Here is a 16,732-nt window from a genome sequence, read left to right on the forward strand (position 1 = left end):
CAGCCTACACAGACTCCTCATGTATATATGAAGCCTTTCCACAACATCTAGAACATCAGTTGGAAACCAGCTTCCTCTTTGGGCAACATAGCAGGTGCCAAAATTACATGGAGTATGGACAGATGCCTGCAAATGAGCCCTACCACCAAGTCATTACATACTCACAAACTGCTGTGATTTCCTATGCTGGATGAAAAGAATCTTTGTAACTAAAGCCTAAGCTACTTTCCTAAAACTGTAAACACATTTCTGAAAGAAACTATTCTGTTTCTCTCAAAACTGTAGTTATTTGAAGCCCTTATAACTTCCAAGTACATGAAAAGATATCTCAAAACTAAGACTACATTAAATACCTAATAAGAAACATGCTTCAAATATCCTCTTCCAACCCAAATCAGAATGTACATTATTAACTATAAATGTGTTCCCTAGAGACCCATTCTCAAAGAGGTACTCGATTTTAATGCCAAGAACATCTTACTACTTTGCTCAAAAACTAGTCAAGATATTTGACAACCCAAAGCGATGTCTGTAAAACCTGCTGTATCTGGGAAGCCAAGCACAGCATGTGTCAACTGCAGGAAGGGCCTAAGAGTAAAAGAGAGTTCTTAGAATGATTATGGCAGAAGGCGGCACACACAAACCTGAACCGACAGCTGAGGTTTACCATCCCCATTTAATCCAAGCAAGGGCTCTGGTCCCAGGAACACCCGCTGCCTCGGACATTAACTCTTCTCACTGTAACAACACTCAGTCTGCTTCCCAGATGATGGCTCCCTTAGTAAATGCAGAAAGCAGCGGGCCCAGTGATCTTGCAGGTCACCCAGGAACCTCTTAGGGGTCTCTGCACCATCAGAACCACCAGGATGTTTTGGCCACAAAGATCTGCAGCTTCTTAAGCAAATGCAATGGCTGCTCACCCACAGATGATTTGAGACTGTCTCTCAAATATCCATTCCACACGTATCAAAACAACCACTTCAGGTACCAACTGATAACTTCCCATACCACCACCCCGATGGTGTGATTGCTAAGCTTACTTCCACAGCCAAGTTCACCCACATCAAGTTACCAAACAGGTTTCAAACTTCAAAGGTATTTCAGAGAATACTCACTGCATTCCCAGCCTTTGCTGGTGACTGCCATCATTAACCCAAGACCATCACTCTTATGGGCCACTAAAACTTCCCTTAGTCATACAGTCCCCAAAGCCCCTGCCACTTGCAGTCCTGTAGTACCACACTTACCAGCAAACGAATCTCTCTAGGAACTGTCCTGACTTAGGCACCACTGAGCCTAGCCTTTCAATACTTTTACACCACAGGGTAATCTCTAACAGTGGGATACTCTTGCATTTCTTGGACACTCCAGATTACAGCAGCTTCTACTGTCTATGTTATGCTACCATCACTACACACACAGGGGAAGTGGCTCAGATAGGTTCAGGAAGTATGTATGCTACAAAGAGCTCTCCACTAAAAGTCTGCCTCTTCTTTCAAAAGTTTACAACATATAAACAGAGATGGCCACGGCCAGTCATGCTCCCTAATAAATGGAGGAGTCAGAGACATCAGACAGAAAACTTGGCCGCTCCTCTTGAAAACTGCATCCGGACTGTGAACCACCTGGGAAAAACAGCTTCAGTGCTAAAAATAAAAAGTGCTTATGAGTCAATCACTAAGTCAAGGATGGCTTATTAAAAACTATCACTAGAAAAAAAAAATCACTCAACAAAAATGGCTTGCCTGGCTCCCTAACAACCAAATCACTAACCTGAATAGAAGACAACACTAAAGAAAAGCAATAGCCTGCCTACAGAAGATAAGAGGTAGGGTGAGGTGAGAGGAACACATGAGGGTGTCAGTCTAACCATCCCACAACAGTCCCTGGACATAGCCAGGGACTCACTTAGGAAGCAGCAACTTATTCCTATAAACAAACTCCCACATAGTGGCTTACAACTTCTCTGCAACTTTATTCATCAGGACTCTACCCATAAAAGCGATGGAACAGAAAAGCTATAAAAGGCAAGAATTTTATTGATTTATTTTTATTTCTGTTTCTCAAACAGGAATAAGGAACAGTAAACAAGACCTGCAAAAGTTATCTGAAGCAAAGAAAGAAAGGAATGGCATAAAGTACTCTGAGGAAGAAAATGGTATCAGAATGCTGGTAAAGGAAGAACGTCAGAAACACAAAGGTTCTTCTGTGGCGGGTGAGTGGCTCTTGATGACTTGAGTTCGATCCCAGGGACCAACATGGTAGGAAAGGAAAACTGACTTTCAAGCTGTCTTCTGGTCTCCATCTTCATGCTCACACATACACGCAAGTATATAGCAAGTAACTAAAAGGAAATTACAAACAAAAAGCAATTTCTTCAATTCCATACCTTATCAATGGCTTTTCCAACTCGAGAAACACTGCTATGAATGTCTTTGTGGTCAGAGGCCAACTTCTGGACAGTGTCCTTTATTCTTTTGCAGCACTGTGTCAGAACAAGTGAAAGTGTCCCTGATAATTCAGCATCTTGACCTATTTAAAAAAAGAGAGACAAAGAAAAAATTACTGGTGACTCACTAAAGCAAACTCCACCAATTATAGGAAAAAAGAAAGGAAAACCAGTATCTTTCCTGAAGCACATGGTCTCAGCTGCAGATGTTATTTCTCAAGTGTACACCAAGAAATAACTGAATTTATTTATCTTTAGAAATCGCAAACTAAAAATTTACTATGAAACACACTATTTCCACAATGTCCTTACCACCAACTGTGAACTATATAATCATGCAGTTATCATATCCATGTCTCAGGAATCCAATGGGACAGGTACAACAGTGAAACAGCAATCAACAACCCTTTCCCCAAGACTTACCTTCTGATGCAAGACAAACACCACAGTAAGGCAAATGAGACGGTGTGGGAAAGATCACTGCTGTAAGGGAAGTGGGAGTAGACAGGGGTGTATGGGATCAATCAACTGCAAAAACAAAACCCATGAGGAATGGACACGGTAGATCCGAGTAAATGACCTAACTAGCTACCGGAGAGGAGCGGACACATTCCAACAGGAAACAACCCAAGTCCGTCCTACTGCAGTTACGTGGTAGCTAATGCCTATAACGTAGGCTAAGGCAAGAGACCATGACTTTGAGGCCAACCTGGGCAATCTTATACAGAATACACACACCTAGAATATTGTCAGCATAGTGAAGAGGCTAGTGTGTCTTTCTATGAGGCAACTTCTAGCTGGGGAAATAGTAGGAACAGGTCCAAAAGACGGGCTCCTGGGTTTTGTAGGTTCTTTTTTGTGTTGTAAAGACTGATTTTTACTAAGAGTGACAGAAGGAATGAGCCACTACACTGAAACAGAGCAAGTACCTAGTGATATTTTAATATGCCGCTCTGATGGACAAGAGGAGGACAAGAACTGACTCAGGATAGCAAGGTGGGCACCTGTGGCAACAACACAACTGACAGATAACAGCCTAGTACTTTCTTACTGGCTTGGAGGAAGAGAAAGCCTCACAGTTGTCTCACCAAGTTTTACATTGAGCCAAGTACAATGATAGTGTTGCCTACAAGTAAGATGAAACAGAGAAAGATGCGCATCTGAGAGCCAGGAAAGAGAGAGGTAAACTGGTACTTACTAAAGTGGAGATGCTGACCAGTGCTCACATGGGAGACAGCTGCATATGCAGGCCTGGAGGTCAAGATCCGTGGCAGACTAGAGAGGCAAGCTGGTGCAGCAATGGCACACCAATTAGTCTTAAACTACGAAACTAAGTGAAAGCACAGCACAGAGTCAGAGAAGTGGTGAAAGGCAGACATGAAATAGAACTGAAAAGCAAACTAACAGAGAACTGAAGTCTAGTGATCGGGAAGGAATAAAGTATGGTGCTGGGAAAATCTATCAAGAGTGCTATGCTAAAAACACTAAGTTGTAAACTGAACACTGGCCACTGGATTTACAGCACAGATGTCATAACCACAAGAATAATTTCTCTAAAGTTTCAGGAAAAGATACCCAACAAGGTTGCAGGAATTGTGGAAAAGGAATACAGTAAGTGAGGCAATGTGCGACACAAACAGGAGGCAGTGCTTACGAGGTGTCTGCACAGTCTGCAGTCTGCACAGGACAGCCCAAACGGAAATACCCTCATCTCCAAACACCATCACACAAAGTCTAAGCCAGATGAGTCCAACTTCACACACAATTTGTCTAATTTTGCTCCTTTGTAGCAGCAGCTTTTGGCACCCCAATGTGGGGCACTGCAGCCTGTACTGCTGCTGCCTAACTTCAGGGGTCTTCCTCTACACATGGCCTTCCATGTCTACAGACTCACTGGCCCATCGACTTACTCCTCGGAACCCTGCTAGCTCCTGTTCCCCGCCATCCCACTCCTCTGGCACTCGTTTATAAAACTGAACAATTTCTGTATGTTACAGAACATATTGTATGAACAGTATGAATATCTGAAAATCATACTCTTAATATATCAAAAACAAAGTTAAACTTACAAGGAAACACACATTCATTCTCTCTCTCTCTCTCTCTCACACACACACACACACACACACACACAATGTTATCAGGATAGAGATATAACTCAGTGGTGGGACATTTGCCGAGTTTGTGTAAGGTTATAGGTACAACCCTCAATACAGCAAAAACAATAATAAAACACACTCTTCCAATTCAACAACAGCATGACAATTCAATTTAAAAACATGGGGAGGGGGGAGGTGAGGGCAGAAGGGAGCTGACTTAGTCAGTAAAGTGCTTACTACACAAACATGAGGACCTCCATCTCCGATATAAAACGCTGGATGCAGCACATACCCCACCGCTGGGGAGACAGAGGCTGAAGAGACCCTGGTGTCTGGTGGCTAGACAGTGTTACTGAATCAGTGAGCTCCAGGTTCAGAGACTTCAGACAGCCAGCTCCATAAAAATGGTTCACTAAAGCCGGGCGTGGTGGCACACGCCTTTAATCCCAGCATTTTGGAGGCAGAGGCAAGCAGATTTCTGAGTTCAAGGCCAGCCTGTTCTACGGAGTGAGTTCCAGGACAGCCAGGACTACACAGAGAAACCATGTCTCTGTGGGATGGTGGAATGGTTCACTAACAATGGGCTACCTATATGATGATACACAAGAGGTTGTGCCATCTAGGTGTGTAAATACATGACAATCTTCACACAACAAGAAAACTCCTTAATGGCATTTCTCATAACACGTTCCTATCTGGAAGCTCAAGAAACTATTTATTATGAAATCACCTGAAGAAAAGTCATGTTCAGAGAGGATCCACTAATGCATTTTCAAATGTACTCAGTGGAAAGCAGCCGGAGATACAGGCTTGAAAATCACTAAAATGACCAGACTGACTGAGACAAGATCAAACTTCTAAGTCCTAATGGGGAAGTCTTAATGTTTTTCTGAACGTTCTATGAAAATATAACCTGCTTCTAGAACCTTCCTGTGAAATAAATTTAATTAACTTACTTCCTAGATATAAAATGGAAATAATAAGACAACCATCTTTAATCTTTACTGTAACTAAATCAGAGCTCAGGCTGGACACTGCACCCAGAATAAAGTCGTGTGTTCACTGTGTCTTTCAATGTGATAGATTCCCTGGACCCCATACGAATGCACAACACCTGAGGAGACACTGCCAGCATCAGCAGTGACAAGTACATTATAAGGTCCCATCTAACATGACTTGATTAGATGACCATAAGCATTAATTAGAATGTTAAAGCCAAGTACACAACCATCAGACACAATGGGTGAGTTAAAAATCATTTCTATAACTGTAGGGCTAACAGTGATAGGGCACTTGCCTAGCATACAGGATCCCCACTTCAGGGAGGGAGACACGTAAATGTTAACGGAATAGCACGTTTAAAAATAAATATTATTATTATGTTGTCACTGTTGTTGCAGTAGTAGGTTTTAGAAAAGTTCTCACTCTGCAGACCAAACTGGCCACCCATGAACTCAGTGTGCCTCCTACCTCAGATTCCCCATGCTGCTATCAGGAATGAGCTATCACACCTGGCTAGCACCTTCTGTTTCAGAAACAGATTTTAAGTACACTATTTTCAGAAATTTAAGTCAGTGACTCCTCCAAAACCAGACATTCACCAAACTAAACTAGCCCCTAACTGAGTTGACACGGTTTTTGGGACACCTGGCTAGGAGTCCAGGTCTACCTGCCAGCTTCTGTGCCTGGTCATTTCAGGATTTATACATAAGCCCAGAAATAATAGTATAGCACCCCCTTCCCCAGTCCCACAGAATCTTCATATGCATGTACATATACATGCATTCTCTTTCCTCCCACTATTTATTTCCCCTAGACTATACTAGCCTATGTGTACACACACTCTTATTTCAAATGTGGCACAGTAAGTCCTCCCGCTTCCCTTGCCTTCTGCCATAAGTTTCTTCTCTCTTTCAAACACCTGCTATGACCACACAGCAGAAATACACAGGTTTGTATTCTGACATAAGTCACTTTTGAGTTAGCATCTTCATTTGTAAATAAAAATATCCTAAGTTGAGTTAAAGATAGAGAGACACCCATCTCAGTGGCTGTGTAACAAAGTGCATCCCAGCATGGTGAGAGTTTGTAAAAGGTGCTTGCTGCCAGAACTCAGGGGGGTGGGGGGCCTGATTCCATAAAGTTGTCCTCTGACCTCAATATACACACACACACACACACACACACACACACACACACACACACACACAAAGAAATAATTTTTCAAAAAGTACATCCTGATATCTGAACATAGCAGAGTAAATATCTTAAAAGAAATATCTCACAAAGCTAAAACTATAAAATTTCTAGTTATATCCTGGTTTTGATAAACCACCAATGCATTTTTAGTACTTTCTACCCTTTATTTGTTCTGTATTTCTCCTTACTCATCACAGAGCTAAGAAACCCATGCAGTCAACTGTGGTAATATTCACTTACATTTTGACCCATCTAAATTCAATGGAATCAAAGATAGAAAAACTGACAACTAAATTCCCAGTGTCAGAACGTTCAAATTTGCCTGGTGCTTATTTTCATATGGGGTGTAGGGTGAGGCTAAACAATTGCACAAGCATACACTGCTGACAAAATATACCATTGTTAAAACCACAGCTGGCAGTGAGCAGCATCCAAATGCAGAAGATTGAACATCTGTCCATCAGCTGACAATCACAGTTCTAACTAGGTCTCTAAAGGAGCCGACACACCATCATGCACAGGCTCCTCAGGAGTCATGAGACAGGGCCCTCTACAGCGGAGACCATTATAAAACCAGTGGGGCAAAAACAAAACAAAACACACAAAAAAGTACTGCTAATACACAAGAAAAATATGATTCAGATTTTCAAAGTCTAAAATCTACCACCTAAAATAAAAATATTTTGGTAAAAATGAACTGTCGGATTTCCTAGAAACCACAGGCCCTATTTAGATATTTTTATGACTATGCTAGAGGCAAAAAATATTAGTTTATAAATATTACATATACTGCATTTGAGCTCTCCTGAGTTATGCACTTTCACAAAATGGACAGAGATCTCAACAGAGAAAACAAATTAGGAAACAAGTTATAATGCAAAGAAATAAAAGTCCATTAGAAAACATAATCCTAGCTTTACCTAAATAAAAACTCAAATCTTGTAAATTTGCATTCCAGAATTCAATGAAAATAAGTTCCTAAAGATTAGAACAAAATAAACCAACCAGTGCACACACAGGACTGGAATGTAAGGGTACTTGCCTAACACACGTAAAACGTTAGGTTCCATCCCAAGCATGAGTACGGGGAAGCATCCACTTGTGATCCCAGCACTGGAGTATGGGTGGGGATGAAGGATGGCTGTATGTTAACGGTTATCCTAGGCTCCCTACAGCAAGTTCCAGCACAGCCTAAAATATGAGATATCTAATGAGAGACTGACAGATCGATAAGACAGAGTGATTCATTCTTAGAGCTTGAATTCAAACAAGTCAAAAAAATATTAGGTATCATTAATAAGACTAGAGGGGGATATTTTTATATCCCACTCTTTTATTAGAGTCTTTTTTTTACCCCTTTGAAACCTTTTATTTTTGTTAATTTATTTTTGTTTTTTCAAAACAGGTCTCACTACGCAGCTCTGGCTATCTTGGAACTCACTATGTAGATGAGGGTGGCCTTGAAACCATCCAAATGCTGGGATTAAAGTTGTGTGTACTACTATTTCCAGTTTAGAATCTTAATAGTTAAAGATAAAATGAAACCAAGACAAAACCCTCAGAATGTCAAAAGCAGGGAGAAATGATGACATTTAGATTCAATTAACATTTGAGTGTCAAAGCCTTGACCAGCAGTGTTCCCTCATGTTACTAGCTCCTAGAAAAAAAGACATCAGGACTTAAAACTGACTCTTAAAAAGTCATCTGTCAGAGTGATCATGGATCTCCTTGAAAAGTATTAAAACAGAATCCAGCATTGTAGGGGAGTACCAGGACAGAGAAAAGGGAGGGGGAAAGACAGGAGAATGGATGGAGAGAAGAGGACTTATGGAACATATTGGGGGAGGGGGGCTGGGAAAGGGGAAGGCTTTTAGAATATAAACAAAGAATATAGAAAACAAAAATAAACAAACAAACAAACAAAAAGAAACTTGTAAAGCTAAGCCTGATGCTAGAAATAACAAAGGACTATTTCGTAGCATTAACAACCTAAATGTGGCCAAGGAGAGCTGTGGCCTCCCTGAGCGCAACCTTAAGGCCTATCTATGTACAGCTGATCAATAGGTAAGTTTTTAGACCTACCCCAGAGGAAGGGGACACATTCAGAATTTACTCAAGATAAGCGAATCTGTAAAGAAAGCATTTTAGTGTTCAAGCCCTGCCTGACCATTTATGACAGAGCAGTGACTCACTCACAGATGGGTAGTCTTATTAAAGACCACTACATCACAAGCCTACAGTATCAAGCAGGAAAACTGAAACTATCAAGTTTGTATTTAAAGGCTCAACAGCATGGTATAGACAACTGTTCTTGGAGCAGAAAACTAACCAATAAGTCACTGGTGGGGTGGAGGACTTTAAAGTACTTATGACAAGAACTACAGAGGAAAGAAAGATATGCAGGTACAAGATTTTAAAGGTCTTCTAGATAGTCTTTATTTTTAAAGATCCCATATTCAAAATACAGACACTTAATCTCTAAGTATCTCAAAACTGAATGATTGAGTCCAATGTAACTTTTAAATCTGATTTCAAATTAAAAAAAAAAATCAAACTCATGTTTTCCCTCCCACTTTTCCAAGCTTGTTTTTTCTTGGTTCCATAATTATCTTTTACTTCTGCTTAAAAGCTTGGATTAACCTTTGATTTTTCCAACCTTTACCCAACTCTGCCCAACTCCATCCTTACACAGGTTCCAGTCACTCTCAAAGACCCCTTAGGACACCACATCTCCACCGCTACTACTCAAAAACAGGCCCAAACTTCAACTTGAGCACTGTGGGCAAAATGCCTCTAATCATGGCCCTGCCCCATCCTTACTAAAATGTTACCTCAAGACTCAATGTCACTGTCTTCCTGTTTCTCTTTCTCTGGTGTCCATGATTTATAGAATGTTTCCAATTTTAATGCTTCTATCCCACTCTTTCTCACCATCTCCCTTTCTGTACCTAGGAACACAGGATACAAGGCTAAAGCTGGGCAGTAAAAGGCTATTCACCAATGCTTCTCAGGGAACATAATGGTTGATTTAACTTAGAGTTCTTCCATTTTCATCAACATATGCTATGGATAATGTGCCTTTCCCACGCTCTTCAAGCTCTTCTTCTGCCGATACAGGCAGGATGAGCAGAGCTCAAGGTGACAAGGAGTACAAAACAAGAAAGTAATGTTGGGAAATTTTGCTAGCCATGTTCCTGTCTTTTGACCTAGGTCAGTCATCTTCACCTCTAAATGGGGGAAATCTCTGAAAATGCTCGTAATCATGGAAAGCATTAACGATGGAAGACAAGACTTCCTGATGTCACCTTCTCTGTCTCAGGAGTCAGGCTTGCTAACTGGAGCCTATTTAGTCATATGTTTAAAAATTCCACTTTTAATTAAGATTGCCATGCCACTTGAAACCCAAAGAATATTGGATAACACACAAATCTAAATGAACAATGTTTCATATAACAAAGAATTGTCTCCTCCAGGAGTCTAGGCAGGAACGGGCTAACGAAAGTTAAATCCACTTTTAAGTCCAACTGGAAACACACTGACCTTTTATTTTCCTACTTAAAATAGCCTGAGTAGCTTGGCAACCCATCTATTCAGCTTTTACTGTGCTTGAATACTATTGTATAGCCATCCACCCAAACTTTTATTTATGATCCACTCACAAGCTATTTTCCACACTAGGTGATTATTGTAGACCACACTATACTCAATTCAAAGCTCAAAAGCCATTCTTCTCTCAAGGATATCTACTAACATTTAGCACAATTTCAACAAATGGGGTCTGGTTATGTGATCTAACCTGAGTTAGCTAAGTTACTTGGCTTTAATGAGTCAACCAGGCCCGAACTGAATCCTTCTACTTGTAATTTATCCTTGGCATAGGCAGGTCACACTTAGCACACAACACTTCTCTATATGCACATATGCATATTTTTCAACGTGTATTTGTAATATATACAACTGTTTCTAGACTAGAAGCTATGCACATTCAATCTTCAACCCTTGCTTTCTCTCTATTAACACAATAGTATATTAGACCTAAATAGTATGCAGTTAGACATTGGTGATCTAAATATGAGTTTAAAATGTCACCTCCATATTTTTATACTCACTTGCCTAATTAGCTTTACATGTGCACACTTGCACACACAATAAATGAATACATGAAAAAAATTCTTTAAGATGCTTTTATGTGTTCATAACTCCACATACAATGCTGCCTTTAGCCAATTCAATAAACACAATGATAGTTACGTGTAAATGCACAGCCAATACCACTTTTACAGGTGACACAGAATCATACTGCTTCCATTTTTGAGGTGCCAGGCAAGGAATCTACAAGTGAGCCCCATGACTACAAATTCTTTTCCTTTTAAATGGAAACTAGCATCTCCACCTGTCAGGCAATGAGGAGGTTCTAGAACAGTGGAGAAGCTTGTTCCCAGCAAGCTTTTTTTTTAAAATTCAAACTATGTGCATTTATTACCTACTCAAAATAAATAAAATTTAAATTTAAAAAAGCCATAGAACTTCTTTCGAGGGCTGGGGATATAAATAGCTCAGTGGTCAACAGCTTGCAGAGTGTTCATAAGGCCCTGGGTTTGATTACCAGTACAGCCAAATTCCTTTTAGTTATAGTATAAAAATAACCAAAAAAATAATACGGCACATCCGTAACTCTATAATTTCCTCCACTACACTTTAAGCATATTGTGAAACTGTTACCAAAATTGTTTCAGTCTCCTTTTTGTTCTTCTTCCACCACAAAACATTAACAAAAATTTTTATTGTATTTTCCAATAGGAAAATATTAAAGGGGGAAGGAGGAGCAGACTCATCACAAGCCAGATCTCTAAAACCAAAGTGTGCCTTGGTTTATACCTAATATCCAGCCTATGACCTCACAAGTACCAGTGTCTGGAACTGAGCTTAAGTCTACTTAAGCTCACCCTCAAGCACACTGAAAACTGAGTGTACGTACACAGATGAGGAAGCCATCACCCACATTAGACCAAGAGCATCCTGGGAAAGATCCCCAGGCAACAGCAACCAGAGTGATCTAGAGCCAATTTCTCTCTTCTGGGAAAACTACCATTGAATGGTGGGCTCAACTCTGTAGGGAGTGCGCTCCTCTCCTTTCGGCTGGGGAGTTAATGAAAGTGGACTTCAAAATTCAGGCTAAGCCGAATTCTTGAACATCTGACAGTAGGTTAAAAAGTGGTCTTACTATCTCAGACCAACGTCCTGGTTCCTGTTCTCCACTGGCCATGAATAGCTCGGTCTATCCCTTCCACCTTCGGCACCCCACTGAGGCCCATCCTCCTGCCTCTGTGCCCTATCCAAGACCACAAAGAGAAGCCTCTGGTGTCCGGATCCACAAAAAGGAATGGCTCAGTTCAGCCAGATTTCTCTAAGCTCTCCCTAGCCTCGATTGCCCTTTATACTCCTATTACCACCTTAGCTGCCCTAGAACCACCCACACTCAAAGCCTTCATTTCCTTCTTATACATCAATATTATTACTCTAGCAGAGGCTGGAGCTTCATTTAAAAAAAACAAAAACAAACAAACAAACAAAACCTTCCCACCCCTTTCCAAGCTGAAGAACTAGGGATGGATAAAATGACAACACAAACTAATTCACCAAAGGTGAGTGACTGTCCTTATCACCCTTGCTCTCCTGAAGTATATGCACTAAGAAAGCTACATTTTAAAAAGCCATAGCTAATAGAGAAATTTCACATGGAACAATTTCAGGTTACAGAGAGGTCATTTCGAGCTGGCTAGACAGTTCCAGGTCAGCCCCTAGGGCGGTGTTTATAACCTGGAGGAAGGATTTGACAAGGTGGATGAACTTACAACCAGTTTCCAACAGATTCTCTAGCTATGTTCATTTAATGTAGTTGTCTATGGTCCCTTTTACCTCAGACATCCCACTATAGGCTCGAGTAAACCTAAGAAATTATAACTTTTAAAAATTGGACTAGTTTCCCACTTCTGGTAAAAGATGCTTCTGCAACAGGAAGCCACCTACCAGTATGGCACAATGACTGCCCTCTATCCTATCTGGCATGTAGTTTATAATTTCCAAGGTTCTACTTTACTCATTCTCTTTTCCCAAGAATATTACTGACCACTCACAAGCTTGGAGCATAAGATCCTAGAACCCTGACAGAAGCCCAATAGGAGCTCCTCCTTCAGATCGCAGCAGCCTACCTGATCACCTGCCCAGGAGGCACATCCCAAGCCTTAAAATAGGTAAACTCTGCTTTCAATAGGCACACCTTTGAAAGGGGCATATATAAGATTCAATGTAATATCCACTGCCCTTCACCTGCTTGAAACTTTAACTTAGAAATTAATTAGAATTAGATTGCTTCAAGAAGCCCGCAATCAAATACCAAAGCATGTGCATCTTCCCTCAAAAGAAACAAAGACTACCTTAAAAACCAGACCTAGTATCTGAACGTATTTCTTTCATGGTTTTTTAAACTACCTTTCATTAGTTAATCCTATTCAACTGATTAGAGGAAAATAAAAGATGCCATAGAGGACTGGCACACAAATGTTTAAAAAAAAAAAAAAAAGAGGCTGCCAATCAAGAGAACAAGCACAACTATGTGTTATAACAGCGTGGTATACAGTGCCTACTCCTCCACAACACCACAGGTTTTGTGAAAAGTTCCCACAGAGCCAGCACAGAGGCCTAAAATCCTGACCTGGCAATTTTTATACTCATTTTAACCATCTGGAACTGACTGCAACTTCCCTTAAACAAACCTCACAACCACCTCTCTCCTCTTCTATACTCACTCTTCTGGAAAGGACTCTGTTTTTTAATCTTTCCTCTCAAATAACCCCTCAATCTCTGACCTGGTCCCCAAAAAGGGAACATTCCTTCTACCTCTCCAGGTGTAGGCCCTACGTTCACTCTCTTTCCCTACTGGCTTTCTTCTTTTTGGGAAAGATGTCCTCTGGGGAAAGGATGTGTCCGGTGTTTGAACGAGAACCACCTTTGATTGACTGCACTACTGGTTTTTTTTCTTAGCCTGAAATAATCTGGTTTGTCCACAAAATGTCAAGTACCAGCTAAACAGCCCCGCTCTGGATCCTTTTCTGCCCTTTTCATTCCCGCTCTACTTTGGTTGTCTTTAGAGCCTAAGATCTTTCATCTCACATCCTATGATCTCCATCGTCCTAGAAATATCTGAAAACACAGAGGGGCACACCGCGAATCCCAGCACTAGAAAGATGAAGACAAGATTATAAATTCAAAGAATTGAATAAATTCAATTCTCACACAGTGAGACTCTACCTCAAAACACCAAAAGCAAAAGAAAACACCCAATTTTAGTCTCACATCTATCCCAAGACTCTATTCTATGTCCATCTATATCTATCAAACCCTTAAACTTCATATCATGAGTCAAAACGCACCAGATTTCCTCACAGTCCACCTTATTGTTTTTATCAAGTATATCACCACCATCAATTCAATCTTTTCACATGCAGCCATCAACATGTTTTCCATACATTTATACAGCGTTCCAAATGACAGCTGTGTCAGAAGTTGTCAGACTCCTTTACCAAGGAGTAGTAGTCACCCACAACTGAAATCTTTGGGAAATAATGGTGTAGAGGAAAGGAGAGAGGCAGGGCTAACACTGCCTTAATCTCACCTGCTCCATCCGCATTTCTCCCCGACTAGCAAATATCCCTTTAATTTCTGTTCAGACAACAAACTGACAAGGGCCCGACCTCTTGAATGAATCCATAATATTACACAAGTCCTTTACTGCTCATTCAGAAAGAGCCAGCCTTGTGGCTCCAATGTTACTTTTTGTGGCTTTAATGTTATTCTTAAAACACAAAACCCTTTCTCAAAATTAGCCCTGGCATCTGTGGTACAAGGCGTAGGACAAGTGATGAAATAACCTAGACAATACACTTTCTATGGAAAACCTGTTTTCTGAAAGGATTATTATCAAGTACAAACTGGACCAGCTAAGTCAAGTAACTAACAACTTGACAACAGCTCCGTCGGTCTCTACAGAGGCAGGGGCGCTGAATGGTTCAAATCGGCCGGCTTCCTGGGAAGAGCTTAGAAGAGCTGCTTGCCCACATTAGTCCAACTCTGAAGTTGCAGCAGCGGCTGGTGTGGAAACCCACAGTTAAGAACATTCAACTAAGAACCACCAGGGGAAAAGTCTGCGAGGCCGAGAATTAGACAAAGTCCTGCGCAGACCCTCGCACACCTGCGGCCCGCAGGACCACGCAAGACCCCCAGCCCCGAGCCGTGTGCAGCGGACCGCTCTCCCAAGGCCACCGCGTTTCCGGGTGGGTCCGCGCGAGGAGGAAAAGTGGCCGCGGCCTGGGGACCAGCAGACGCAGCACAGGGCCCCGACCCCCGCGCGACCGCCCTCACCGTGGCTCTGCAGGATCTCGTGCTTGAGGCCGCCGGTGTAGTCGATGAGCTCCTCCAGGCCCCGTTCGCACAGCTGCCCGTAGCCCGAGAACTTGTGCAGCACCTTCTCCAGCTCGCGCTCCACCGTCACGCACTGATCCATGCCGGAGACCGCGGCGCTCGGCTCCCCGGCGTCCGGGGGTCCGCAGTGGTTCGGCCCGGGCCCCACCGAGGCCGCGTCCTGCTCCTCCTCCCCCAAGGCGGCGGGCAGGCGGCGCGGGAGGCGAAGGCAAGGCGGGCGCTCTAGCCGCGGTGCCGGGGGAGCCCCGCGCAGCCTGTGCCCGCCCGCCCCATGGCGCCCCGGCCCCGCCGCTCGCGCTCGCTCGCTCACTCCCTCGCCCGCCCTACCCGGCGTCGCGTCTCGCCCCGGGCCCCCTGGCTCGCCGCGTTCGGCCGCCCTTCGGCGGCGCCGCCGATTGTTTTTGTTTTCACGGGAACCGGCCGATGACCTGGTTCTCCCGGGCGGCACCAAGAGCCGCGGCCCGGGAGGGGGTCGAGCCTCCCTCACGAGCGGAGGAGGCGGCGCGGGCCGTACCAAGCGCGGACTCGGCGAGGGGCCGAGAGAAGCAGCGGGCAAGCGCGGGCGGAGGGAGCTCCGGCGTTCTGAAGGTGTGGGCGGTACCACGCGGGAGGCCGTGAGGGAGCCGGGCGAGGGCGGAGCGAGCGGCGCAATTGGCCCGCGCAGCTGAACAGGGAACTTTAGCGATAGCGTCAACTACGCGGCCGGTAAACAAGAGGGTGGAAACCGTCCCCCGGATGCTCCGCCCAGAAGCAGAAGACTGACCAATCGACGCGGGGGCTAGGAACGAGACAAAAATCATCCAATCCCTGGCCGAGGCGTAAAACGGCAGCCAATCCTGACTGAGGAGCCAAACCAATGCTCTCGCTGTTGGAGGGGGGTGGCTTGGAGAGAAGAGCTAAGAGCTTCTACTGGGAAGCCGCGAGGGGAAACACGACACAAATCAACCGGGCGGTTTTCTCCAGGACTTCGCCCTGATTGCAATTTGCGTTATCTCCGCATGGCATTTTAACCAACGTTTCGGCTGAGAGGCCGGCAGAGGGGGACCAAAGGCTGTCAGTCTGGCCGCCCGGTGGCGGTGGCGGAGGGCCCGGGCGGGGTCGCTCACCCGGTGGAAGGTGGTGGCTCTTAGAGGGATGGCCCGCGCCCAGCGATGGCTAGTTCTGCTTCCCTGACGCCCTTCGGCTTGCGAGTGGCCTTCCCTGTCACCTTGTCCACGTGCTGGGCGTCTTGGTGGCGGTCACGAACACGCGTGGGCGAGCTGAGCAACCTGGCCCTTGCTCCTTGCCCTTACCTTGGCGCTGGGCTTTTGCCCGGGTTTACCTCGGGTTCTGGCCTTGGCCTGTGCCTTCTGGCTCACCAGGCTTCTGCCTGCCCTATTCGCTTTTCGCCAGATCCCTGCCTCACAGCCTGGGCCTGGGAGAGTCCACCTTCTTGGACTTGAAATTCCCAGCTTGCTTGCCTGCTCATAGCATTCCTACCTCCACCATGGTTGTATCACCTCTG

The 16,732-nt window shown here is 43.7% G+C and overlaps 1 protein-coding gene across 1 annotated transcript in view; it reads right to left on the minus strand.

Annotated features, from left to right (window-relative positions):
* Positions 1-15,795, minus strand: part of Rmnd5a (required for meiotic nuclear division 5 homolog A) — a 52,101-nt gene extending 36,306 nt beyond the window's left edge. Inside the window, exons 1-2 of the mRNA XM_052173889.1 lie at positions 15,169-15,795; positions 2,390-2,532 (exon numbers count right to left, since the gene is read on the minus strand). Of these exons, the coding sequence (XP_052029849.1) occupies positions 2,390-2,532; positions 15,169-15,310 (285 nt within the window). The 5' untranslated portion in view covers positions 15,311-15,795. The remainder of the gene's footprint in view (positions 1-2,389; positions 2,533-15,168) is intronic.
* Positions 15,796-16,732: the final 937 nt, after the last annotated feature.

Source organism: Apodemus sylvaticus, chromosome 2 (assembly GCF_947179515.1).
Source record: "Apodemus sylvaticus chromosome 2, mApoSyl1.1, whole genome shotgun sequence".
Lineage (NCBI taxonomy): Eukaryota > Metazoa > Chordata > Mammalia > Rodentia > Muridae > Apodemus > Apodemus sylvaticus.